This window comes from Strix aluco, chromosome 12 (genome assembly GCF_031877795.1).
Source record: "Strix aluco isolate bStrAlu1 chromosome 12, bStrAlu1.hap1, whole genome shotgun sequence".
In the NCBI taxonomy this organism is placed as follows: Eukaryota; Metazoa; Chordata; class Aves; order Strigiformes; family Strigidae; genus Strix; species Strix aluco.
This window is the reverse complement of record NC_133942.1, coordinates 9,990,236-10,002,381: the sequence shown is the minus strand read 5'-3', so window position 1 is coordinate 10,002,381 and position 12,146 is coordinate 9,990,236. Positions and strand designations below refer to the sequence as shown.

At 38.2% G+C, this 12,146-nt stretch overlaps 1 protein-coding gene across 6 annotated transcripts in view; it reads right to left on the bottom strand.

Annotated features, from left to right (window-relative positions):
* APBA2 (amyloid beta precursor protein binding family A member 2) overlaps positions 1–12,146 on the bottom strand; it is a 122,708-nt gene that overhangs the window by 32,926 nt on the left and 77,636 nt on the right. For all 6 annotated transcript variants that reach the window (XM_074837995.1, XM_074837998.1, XM_074837993.1 and 3 more), the window contains exon 2: positions 9,635–10,641. In XM_074837995.1, coding sequence (XP_074694096.1) covers positions 9,635–10,603 — 969 coding nt within the window. In that variant the 5' untranslated portion in view covers positions 10,604–10,641. The remainder of the gene's footprint in view (positions 1–9,634; positions 10,642–12,146) is intronic.

Genomic DNA, 12,146 nt, shown 5'->3' with positions numbered 1-12,146 from the left:
AGAATTTTTACATGTGTTTATTCTCAGTACTGGGGCAAAATCAAAATAGTCCAAACAGCCACCTCTGATCTGAAAAACAGAATCCTAGCACTGAATATAGGATTCTCTGTTCATGGGAGATACCTCATGGCATCTCCTTCCTTTTGGGCCAAGCAGATCTACAGGATGCTGGCAGCACAGCTTCAGGCTTCTGAAGAAATGTAAAAGGGAAAATATAAAACCTTACACAAGGAAAATATGAAGTCTTTTAAACTATGGAACACTCTTTGTCTTCTAAGTTCCAATATTCTCAGGGGCAGAATTTCTTCTCCAGACCTGACACAAGTCACAGAACACCAGCACCCAGCACAGCGAGTGCCCGTGTCCCATACGTACCAAGAAAGTGAAGTTTTCATGACTCAGAGTTTCAGTGTGGAAAACCAAGGTGATTTCTGGAACAAATTTTTATGGTTTAGGATATTTCACTTTCCTTTTTTCTCAGTCTCCCCATTATGCATAGAAAAGAGTGCCTAAATGCCACTGTCAATGTAAGGCTTCACAAATAAGAACTTGTATCAACAGTTGTGTAAATGAAGAACACTGAGCCAGTATTATTTCAAACTGTCAGGCTTAATATTACATGTGAACATAACTCCTCATCTTCTGACTTTTGAATGAAATATGTAGTTGTAATCAAAGTCTGCATGTTCATCTCTAGACAAATTATTCTCTATGAGTAATAATTAGTCAGCTGAAGAAAATGTGCTAATGAAGCAGGCGCATTAGAGCTGTTAGCTCAGTTAATGCTAATTCCCAGGTAAGATAACATACACAAAGCAAAAATCCACCCAACTAGTAAGCAGAGCACAGAGCACCAAGGCTTGAGGACCCACTGCCTAGTGGCTACATGGCTGCAGTAGCTAAGCAGCTTACCATATCCCTGCTTATAAATGCTATTCTGTTTGAGACAAGACTAATTATATTGCATGGCTAAACTAAAATGGAGCAATATGTGTTGATGTGCAGTGAAATATATTAAGGAAGTAAACAAATATCTAGAGGCCTTTAATAAAACAAGCATAATAATCATACATTATTGCCTAAAATAGTAGGATTAGATCAAGTATGCTTTAAGTAGGGAAAATGACATGGCCACAATGAAGCTACATTAAACTGTAAACAGCAACAGCAAATAAATTAACTCCAGTAGGTACAACAGAATGTTAATACTTCTAAAGCTCTGTCAGTTCTGATTACCACACACTTGACTGAACTGAAAATGCACCTGTATATAAAGAAAGATTGGTTGACTGGTTTAGTAAGCATACCCTGGATGTCGTAAACGTTATTAAAACACATCTCTGTCACAAATCTTACACGTTAATTGGACTTACTCAGCCCTAGGGATCATAATACCAATCATGCTCTTTGGTAATAGTTGCAAATATAATTCTATGTAGTTTTAATAAAAAATATGACTAAACACTTGGACAACATTTGTTTGATGTATACATAGCTGTAATTTATTGGAGTTCCTATTTTCAGTATTTTAGGAATATAAACAAACCTTGCTTGTTTATTGTTTCCTAGCCACATAGGTAGTATATATGTGTCACATATGTAGTATGTATGTTGTTATTGCGTATTGGCTGGGTTCCAAAGAGAAGTCTGTGCAGAATACACAATGAGTTGGGGTCAATCACATCACCTCTACAAGGAACATAATAAATGTTTTCTACTTACTATTTGGTGTCTGTACATGAAGGCCAAATTTTTTTATCCCCAGTGTTTCGCCTATGTGTTTAGGAACCCCAGTCTAACTGGGCAGAATTTCAGATACAATGAATACTTCCATTTCTTTTATGCACATCTGTGCACACAATATGTTCCACCTCTGGCTGACTTATTAACACTTTGTTCTTAAAAATGTTGTGATGGGGAGGGGAGGGTGTCACTGCGAGCACTTCCTCCAAACAAAGCTGAGTGTAATATCACATTCTTGAGATCTTCTCAGCTTTGGAGTGTAGCACTCCCTGTGTCCCTTCAGCAGCAGCAGCACCACAAAATTCTAATTAAAATTAGAATTAGTCTAATTAGAAAATTGACTGCACATTAACACAGTGGTACAGCTATGTTAGAAGTCTCTTATCCTAGGATAAGATTCTGATAAGAGGACAGATTCTGCAAAGGAAAGATATTAAAACATTAAAATATTAAAGGTGTACTTTTGCCTCTGAGCAAGTACCGAGGCACTGTCCAGCATCATGTGAAGGAACCTGAGTCAGCAGAAAATGCCATCTGTAGGCCAAGAGGAAAATCAGACTCTACTTATTTGAGGACACTGAATCATCTATGCACATCTTGCTGAAATAAGTCTGCAGCTCTATCCATGCCCTGGCCAGCCCTGTCCTATGGCTAATTGTCAGGCCTGGGACCACCTGGGCCTCTCTCCGCCCACCAATCTTGCAGGGCCCCTCCCAGCCAACCAGACTCCCTTATAACTACCCCTTCTTGCAATATAGAGTCTCTCTTAGCTGGAAGTGAGGGCTGGTAATGATTGAGTTCTGCTGTTTCTTAACACTACTGGTTGGTTATTCATTCCAGTGTAAGCTGTTTAGATTTTCAATCAAAAGCTCATCTCAGCAATACAGTCCCCCTCAAAGTTGGCACCTGTGATCCTGAATGCTGCTGTGGTGCTCAGTGCTGATGAAGCACTTTCCTGCTAGAGAACATTCTGCTAGAAGCCAGCAGGTTAGTCCCTTTCTTGTTTTGTTCAGAGGAATAGTTTGTCTGAGAGAGGAATGAAAGATTAGTTTTTTCAGAATTGTTAATCCTTCTTCTAAAGAGTTGGTAAGCAAGCACTGTGTGCAGCTCAAAGGTGTGGTAAGACTTTATTAATATGTTTAAACATTTGAATAATGAGGCTTAGGATCCATACCTGCCAATCTCTTTATTTCCAATACTGTTCAAATATTATGAAATAATGTGTTCAGAAACTAATGTACTGTGTATGTATTCTGTAACTTGTCTTGAGGACCACTAAGCTTCTTGGAAAAGAGATGTTTTGTGGTAGGTTGACTAGATTATTAAGGTACCTGTTGCACAAGTAAGCCAACAGATCTAATTGACTTTTCATCCAGGTTTGTTGTCTCTCTCTAGAACAAAGGTAAAGCAGATGGGTGTGTTATATTTGTCACTTAAGGACAAAACTTCAGTTTCTAGTTTCAACTTCTGTGATCTTCAGTTGGTTTCTCAGTTTATCATTGGGCCATGTGTCCTCCTGATATTTAAACACTACTGTGAAACACATAGAAACACATCAAGGTGCAACTGAAACATATTTTTTGAATCAAGAGATGGTAACCTAGTAACAAGTCTATTATGTCTATTAAGTACTATTCTTATTAAACTACATGACTGAAATAACTTCTCTTGTAAATGCTGGTGATGTGTAGTGGGAATGGCTTAATGTATCCCTACTGAGCTGCTGTATTAGTTATCGTGACATCAGTAACATGCTATTGTCAGTAGGAGCAATTTGACCCAGCAGGATACACTTACAAAGATATAATCCAAGTGGGGCAGTTCTTGACTAGCTGAAGGATTTCTGATTTTGATCACAGGAAAAAGAAGGCCAGACTTCACACTCTATTATATCACAAAGATTACATTACTTATGTGCTAATAATGTGGTGCTAGCACATGTCAGAAGTGAAGAGGAAAATATTTGTAGAAAGGAGCATTTCCAAGTAAGCAAGTTGAGTACAGAAATGGTGTTATGAAAACAGGAGTCAAAGTAAGTTTAGAAATGTAAGCATTCTACAAAAGAATTTCAATACTCTGTCTGATTTCAATAAACATTAAAACAATCACCAATTTATTTTTATCCTCTTAAAGAAATAAGAGGGTTTTTTTGTCCTTGCATGTATTTAAAATCGAGTTTCAGAGAAATAACTGTGTTGAATGGTACATTTTTATGTAGATGTAACTTGGACTGCATGCTGGCTTCTGCTTTAAATTTACCAGAGAAGATTGTTACTAATGCATCTTTAGGTAGGAGGAATTAATTTGGTGTCTCCTGATCTCCTGGTGTCAGGAGTTAATTGCTAAAAAGCTGGCTGACTCAGCCAACTAGCACAGAGAAACTGGTTTTGTTTGAGAATGTTTGGACTGTTTAGTACTCTTCAGTAAGTACTTGTTAAATTAGGGAACTGTCACTCAATAATAGCTATTTAATATTTCTGCCCCATAGCTGCCTAGAATACATGGGAGAATGCAGCAAGCTTTTTAAAATACTCTTTATTTACAACTATTTGTGTTTTCCACAAATTCTATCAAATGAACCCCATAACACTCAGACTGAATTTCAGTAAGACATTCCTAAGATACAGGTTGTCTAAAATGTCTATTATTTTAGCTGCTTCAAACTGTTCTAAGGGCAAAATCTTTCACGGACAAAAGACTCCTGGATTTGGGCTCTTTGTAGCAAAAGAGCACTGTGCCCATGCCAAGAGAAGGTAATAAACCTCAAATATTTTTGTTAATACTGAGCTCTACTAGTACAGGCAAACGAAACACAGTAGCAGTACTGATGTGTGCAAAACTGTTGGAGAACAAACCGAGACAAAAAAGAAGACTAACATTTTCTTTCACAGATTTGTTGTTAGTGGTATTTTATCTGTCTCTGAATGTCCATGTTGAAAAAGCGTAAAGGCATAGCCTATATGAAAGTTGTGAAATGAGAATAACACTGCAGAAGCTTGTGGGGTCCCTACCAGATATGAGCGTATTTGGTTAGGTTCTCAAATGTATGCCAGTGGTATGAAAGCATGATTGAGAAATGAGAAGCAATAGGACTTGCATGTCACAGGCAGCATCATTAAAAAGTAGACTTCCCTCTGACATTCTCCTTCTTAATAGTGATAATGACAAATCACTGTTTTTTCAAAAGGGTATAGGTGAAGGTAGGGTGTTGGTGCTGATAAAAACTTAATCTTTTATTATTGGTAAATAGATCTGTTTCAGTAGGGTAGGAGAGACTATGCATACTCAAGAGTTTGCCATCTGAAATCTAAGTAGAGACATGAAGAGCAAAGGGCTGATTAGATGGTCAGTGCTCAAAGTGTTGAGTCCCATAGTCATCTTTAGTCCCCACTCATCAGAAGTAGCTCTCAGGCCATGCCAATGCCAGTATTTCCTAAAAGTGTGACTCTAGTTGGGATGAAAAGAGTAAACTCTGCTACATATGAGGTTCCAGAGAAGAGCAATTATTTATCAGTCCCATTAGTGCAAAAGACATCTTCCATCAGTATTATTTCAGCTGCTGTCCAATGTTTTGTTAACTTTTTTATTGACTGTTTCTACCATTCTTTAATTATGCTACCTGACTGCACAGAGTTAGCATTAAGTTAGTACTAGTAAAATAATAGGCAATGCCATCATTCTCTGCAGATGTCTTATGTGTCTCAATAGGAGAAACCAAAGTTCCAAATGCTGTCAGGGAGCAGCTGGGTAGCCTCGGACTGCCCCATACCATACTGCTTCATGGGAAGGAAGCACGACAGAATATGCTACAGTGAACTGAGCTGGAGACAAGCTTTTTGTAGTTCAAGCTTTGGTTTAGACTAGACCCTTGTTCATATTTTGTGCGGTAACAGCACTCATCTGCAACAGGAGACTACCCTCATTTTCCACCTAGTAAACCTGTTCCTAGGTTGATTATTAGTGTGCCAAGCCAATGATATTCTAGCTAAACTTGAAGCTATGCAAATATAATAACACTCCCAAAAGAAAAAAACTTCAAGTCAACAGCAACTACTTTTGCACAGGAATACCCTGTCAATCTAAAATTTCTGGTCATACTGTATGCTAGTATGAGTTGAATGAGCCATTTAGTTCCTCTTCCTTCTTACTGCGCCCAAAGATATACCTAAGTCAGTTAATTCATGTTCATTCTGCAATAAAAACTGTGATAATTCAGAATTACATCAGTAGGGTGTCTGACCATATTTGACTTCTCTGCATGAAGCCAAAACATGTAAAATGATTTATAAGCAACCCAAAATTTCTTCGTGTGTCAGATACATTAGCGATTGGCTCAGTCTGAGATGACTAAGATGTCAAATGGGGGTGGGGGAAACTCCTAGCTTGAGGAAGTTGTTAAATTTGAGTTGTGTCATAAAATCCCCAAAATACTCAGTTTCAACTTCATAGATGTAGTGCCTTTCTTAAATAATGTAAGCATGGAAAACCTGCAAGAAATAAAAGTTGTGCTAAACAATGAGTTAGAGCCAATATACACTCTAAATGGATGATAGGTTTCCCTTAGGCTTGTCTAGTGCAAATCCTCTTCTGCACTTCCCTAGAGGTATTTACAAATAAAGGCTCATACAAGCAAGCCCATATATTCCCAAAGTTTTCAAGGGTGAGCATGTATATTTAAGACTGAAGACTGACCCATGCTGTAAGATGAGACGCTTACTTTGTTTTCCATTCTCTGTAGATTGTTGGCTCTTTCTTGAAGTGACCACTGCTCTCTGGTGATTAATTGCTGAAAGCAAACCTAGCAACTGGAACCTTTAAAATTGCATTAGTCTACTGGTTATTTAACATTTTGTAAGCAAGATAATTGCTAGCATTTATCATAGGCTAAGAATTAATAGTTATATATTTTTAAAGGTATGTAAAAATGTATTGTGTTAGTTATTGTTAACTAATCTGAAATTTTATGCAGCAATATTACCACCTATGGGAGGCAGGAAACGAGGAGAGGAGCAGAAACATGAAAAACTAAGGACAGCATAGTATGTGTATAAAACCACAAAATGCACATTCTTGTTTGCTTATTGTTTACAAAAACTCACATAGTACCTTGGTTTAACTTAAAAGAATTCAAATCTACATTTACTTAAAGAATTGGTGCAAAAAAGTGTTCCATATGTGCAATACGTGTGCTTCTGTGTCATCTTCTCACCATGATATTTTGGACTGTGTGATGCACACTTATAATAACTGAAATCTTCTAGAAAGATGACAAAACCAAGGATCCTCCAAGCAAATCTGCTGCAAACGATGTTTGGCATGCAAATCTACTGACATTGGCCTTGCGTTGTTCTCCTTTCACTATGTAAGAATTTTAATTATTGTAATTAAAATAATGACTACCACAGTGCCACAACTGAGAGGCAGGTTCATTTAGACAGTGCGCTAATTGCATCCATCCCTTAGATATTTTATAGGAAACACTTAGAGAATTCAGTGCCCCAGAAGAAAAACAAAATTCTCTGTACTTTATCTAAAATATTTGAGGTCTAATATCTATGTTAAAGGTCCAGCTGCACCTCACTGTAAGGACATTTAAGGACCTATTCAGTATAAAACTCACTTTGTTAGAAATGGGTACTGTACTCTTGTTCTAATGCCCTCACAAATGAGCCTGATTTTTTAGATAAATCTGTGGATAATGAGCAACCTGCAGTAGGTGAACAGAACAAAGCAAGATAAGACTAGTCTTGTTATGATAAACACATTCAAGAAATGCTTGCCAAAGATTATTTAACTTGCTTTTTAATCCTTCTATATCCCTGGAGGCTTGGGGTTGGGGAGGGGAGAATCTCCTTGTGTGTCCATTTGTGAGCCTCTGTATCTCCGTAAGAAATGTTGCTTCACACCTTTATGCCTTGGAGGCCTATGTGCTTTTCAGTGAAGATGCCTACAGCAGCTTTGCTCTGTCTCCTTTCTTACAAATTAAATGCATGTCTTGTCATCCAGTTCGTTTATCCCTTCGTACCGAAATGGATACCTGTATCCCTGTATCTCTACTTTCCTTTCTCTCTTCATAGTTGAAGGAATGAAATAGTGTATTGTTTAATGCTGTATCTGTTAGACAATAGTTTGTGGTTTTTATGAAGAGTGATTGTAGAAACTCAATGGCTACAGGCCAGCCAGTGGCTACCTATCACAGCAGCACTTCCTCCATTATCAAAAAGGATTAAGGCATTGGCCCAAGACTGACTGGAAATAACAATTAAAGCTCAGACAGGCAACTCAGAAATACTTAGGTCCCTTTGTTTATTTTCACACCAGTGGCAGTTATATCAATATTCTGGTGTTACAAAACCCCCAGTTGTTAGCAGTCTGACAAGAATAATAAGGGTACAATGCAATTCAGCTCAACCTCTGCTAAATAAACTTTGAAAGAATACAAAAAGATGTTGAAATTAAAGTCTATTTTGAATTCTGTTTTGAATTAGTAATCATTCTGGGGAAAAACAACCCAACAATTTCTTATCCAAGCATACAGAAGAATTCACTAACTTTGGTATTCAAGAGCTCCACTTCTCTTTTTGTTCTGCAAATACTTTCAAAACTTACAAGCAGCAACACTCCCAGTAGCAGCTGCTAGTATACTGTGCCAGAAAGACCATTAGTCTAAAACATGCTAACTAGACTTCTCTGCTCCTAGCCAATACTAGGAAATATGAAAATATCCCCCTAAGATTTTTTTGTTCACAATTACAATAAAGGTCAACCTGTTTCATCAGCATATACTTAAACATATGTCCATTTGGAGGAATGGACATACTTTAATGTCTGTTTTTAATGGAATCATCTAGATAAAATTGCTTAACTGTGGGGCACTTAACTACAGAAAATCATAATATTTATAGATTTGATAAAGCTGAAAACAGGAAACTTACACCTCTGAAGTTTAATAAAGCATTTTAATTAAAGGTAAGGCAAAATAATTCACTTATTCTTACTAGTCCATCATCTAGGTACATGTTATGTTTTACCTCTTTTAGGTAGATCTCCATTCATTGTAGAAGGTAACTAATAATTCAGCTGCATATCACTTTAGAGATGCAAAGTCAAAGCTTTAAACTGACCTTAGAGCAAAGGGAATTAGGTATGTCCCTCTGTAAGGAAGTAAGCACATTCAATTTGAAACTTTAAAAAAAAGAAAACCTCACACCTCTTTTCCTCTAGAAAAGCTTGATCTTCATTTCCAGATTCTTTTTTTTGGCACTCAACATTAGAACAAGAAAAGATCATGCATGGTTTAAATTAATATCTCCACCATTCTTGTGATAAAAAACTGCTTAATAGCATTTTTTGGTACAAGTAAGGCTCCTATTTCTTCCTTCTTGCCCAGGTCAAGATATGCCCACCTAGTACAAAAACACAGCAATATGCAGGCACTTCTTGTAGTTGTGTTTAATATATGCAGTATCTAGCCTTGGCATATGTTCTATTGAAAACGAAATTAAAAGTAATGACCCACTAAGGCAATGGAACGGGAGACCTTAATGGAAAAAAACCTTCAAGTACTTGAATGCTGACCCCAGTTTTAAGTTATCTAGTGTGTCACTGCAGAATAAAAATAGTGTAAATAAACTAGTTTTGCCCCATGCATTAGAATACCTTGTTTTACTTAGAATTGTCTGTTCTCTGTGCAAAACCCCTTTTCTAGTTCTCTACCTAAATTGACTATGTTCAGCACCTTTTTCTAAACATACAATGTGATTATGTAGCTGTGAATGCAATACAGAGTAAAAAAGTAAAAATATTGTTCTCTAATTCTATTTGTAATAAGTAACTAATGTAACATTTGCATAATGCCTCTGACAGTCTGGTTAAACAGAGAACCTCATACCTGCTCTTGCGGCCACTTCTGTCTGTCCTCTGGGGTTCTTGACTTTGCTTTAAAACCTCTAGGCACATCTCCACTGTGCTTAGAGGCAGATGGGATATTCAGTGATTTTGGCCTCCCCTCATGCCTGTTAGCACTGTGAACAGCTTCTCCCTTTGAACAAGTCTCTTTATAGTCATGTGCCATGTTTTCAGTCCCAGTGTGCTCTGGACTCATTTCTGTTGTACTATTAATACTGCTCATGCTCATACTCATTTTAATTTCTGCTACAATCTGGTCAATGTCCTCTTCCTGCTCTTCCAACTCTGCATCCTCTTTTCTAGAATGATATGGTGATATTGCCTGTGAGTTTCCATTAGCCTCTGCTGGGTAATAGTCCGGATAGCCACCTTCACTCTGACAATACTGTATGTTTTCTTCTTGGTCTTGAATCTCCAAAGATGACACTTCATCCTCCAAAATCTGAACACCATTATCTTGACCTTCCTGCCACTCTTGACTGCCTGTCACCTCATTTTCATCTTGGTGCTGAATTTTACCTTCAGCCCATTCTTCTACAGCTTCCTGACATTCATCTGTTTCAACATGGTGTTCCTCATGGGGAGCATACTCCTCCCCATTGCAGTCCATTCCTTCCAGATAACTGTCATCCTCTGGACAGTATCTAATGTAGTATGTAATCCCCTCCTCTTCTTCTGGCAAACCTTCGTCATAGTCCTCCTCCTCAGAGGTGTTATTCACATAGTCAGAGCTGGAGTCACCATCTCCACTATGATCATTGCACTCATGTTCCACAGGTGTAGGACTGCCTTGTCTGACAGTTGCTAGTTCTGCCTCCTTCGCTGCATAATCTTCAATAGGAAGGTCACTTTCTTCATCTTCCGGCTCCCTGTTGTGAGATGAAGTAGGGCAAGCTCTCACTCTGTGATCCAGCATGCTGGCTGTAGTGCTTTGACGTTTCCTGTTTGCCATAGCCAACTCCTTATATGACAATCATTTCTAAGCAATTACTGTAGGGAAGATGAAAAAACACACATTCAGGAAAAGGTCATCAGTGATGTTAATAAGAAACAAACCAATAGATTTATTTGGTAAAAAGGATGTGTTTGTAGATATTTAAACCAGATTCACAGACAGATAACTTTTAAAATGCTCATGTTACAGAACCATGAAACCAAAGTAATAACTTGCACACTGAAAGGAAGAGATAAAGAGAAGGTTTTACATTTATGCTAAATGTATTCTAGTGTGGGATCTCTTCTGTCAATTTGAAAGAGAATTAAACCTGAACCTTGAAATTAGTTTTCAATTTCTTTTCCTTGCCAGTAAGGGGTCATGCTTTGACTGCTATGCAGTAAACAGGAGCTCTTTTCAATTTTCAGCTTAGGCATTTCTTTGATGTGTACTGAAAGCATACATTCAGAATCTGACCTGCTCTTACCGAAACTAAAGGAAAATAATTCTGTTAACTTGGCAGTCACATAGGGTGCTAAAGGATCATGCACTGCTATTGAAAAAGTTCTTTTAAAAAAATCACTCACTGGTTTATTAACTCTTACTAGCTGGATGTCATTAAGTATCTCCCAGAGTTAAACCAAATATTGCTTTTAGAATAGACTATTTCAGTTGGAAGGGACCTACAAGCATCATCTAGTCCAATTGCCTGACCAAGTTAAAGCATGTTGTCCAAATGCCTTTTAAACACTGACAGGCTGGGGGCATTGACCTCCTCTCTAGAAAGACTGTTCCAGTGTTTGACCACCCTCTTGGTAAAGAAATGCTTCCTAATGTCCAGTTTAAACCTACTCTGGTGCAGCTTTGAACCATTCCCACACCTCCTATCACTGGATACCAGGGAGAAGAGCTCAGCGCCTCCCTCTCCACCTCCCCTCCTCAGGAAGCTGTAGAGACCAATGAGGTTGCCCTCAGCCTCCTTTTCTCCAAACCAGACAAGCCCAAAGTCCTTAGCCGCCCCTCATAGGACGTTCCTTCAAGCCCTTTCACCAGCTTTGTTGTCCTCCTCTGGACACATAAAAGGACCTTCACATCGCTCTTAAATTGCAGGGTCCAGAACTGCACACAGTACTCCAGGTGAGGCTGCAACAGTGCTGAATACAGCAAGAGAATCGCTTCTTTTGACTGTCTGGTTTTACTGTGTTTGATGCACCCCAGGATGAGGTTTGCCCTCTTGACTGCCAGGGCACACTGTTGACTCATATTGAGTCTGCAGCCAACCAGCACCCACAGATGTCTTTCTGCAGAGCTGCTTTCCAGCCACTCCTCCCAATTTATACTTGTGTCTGGGCATTATTCCATCCCAGGTACAGAATCTGGCTTTTCAACTTGATAAGCTTCATCCCAGTAATCATAGCCCAATGCTCCAATCTACCTAGATCCCTCTGCAAGATTGTTTTTCAAACAATCTAATCCTAGGGAAAAAAATTACACATTTACAGTAAAAGCTCATTAATTCTTCACACTAAATACCTGTGCTACTTTAAATTACATATTTTTG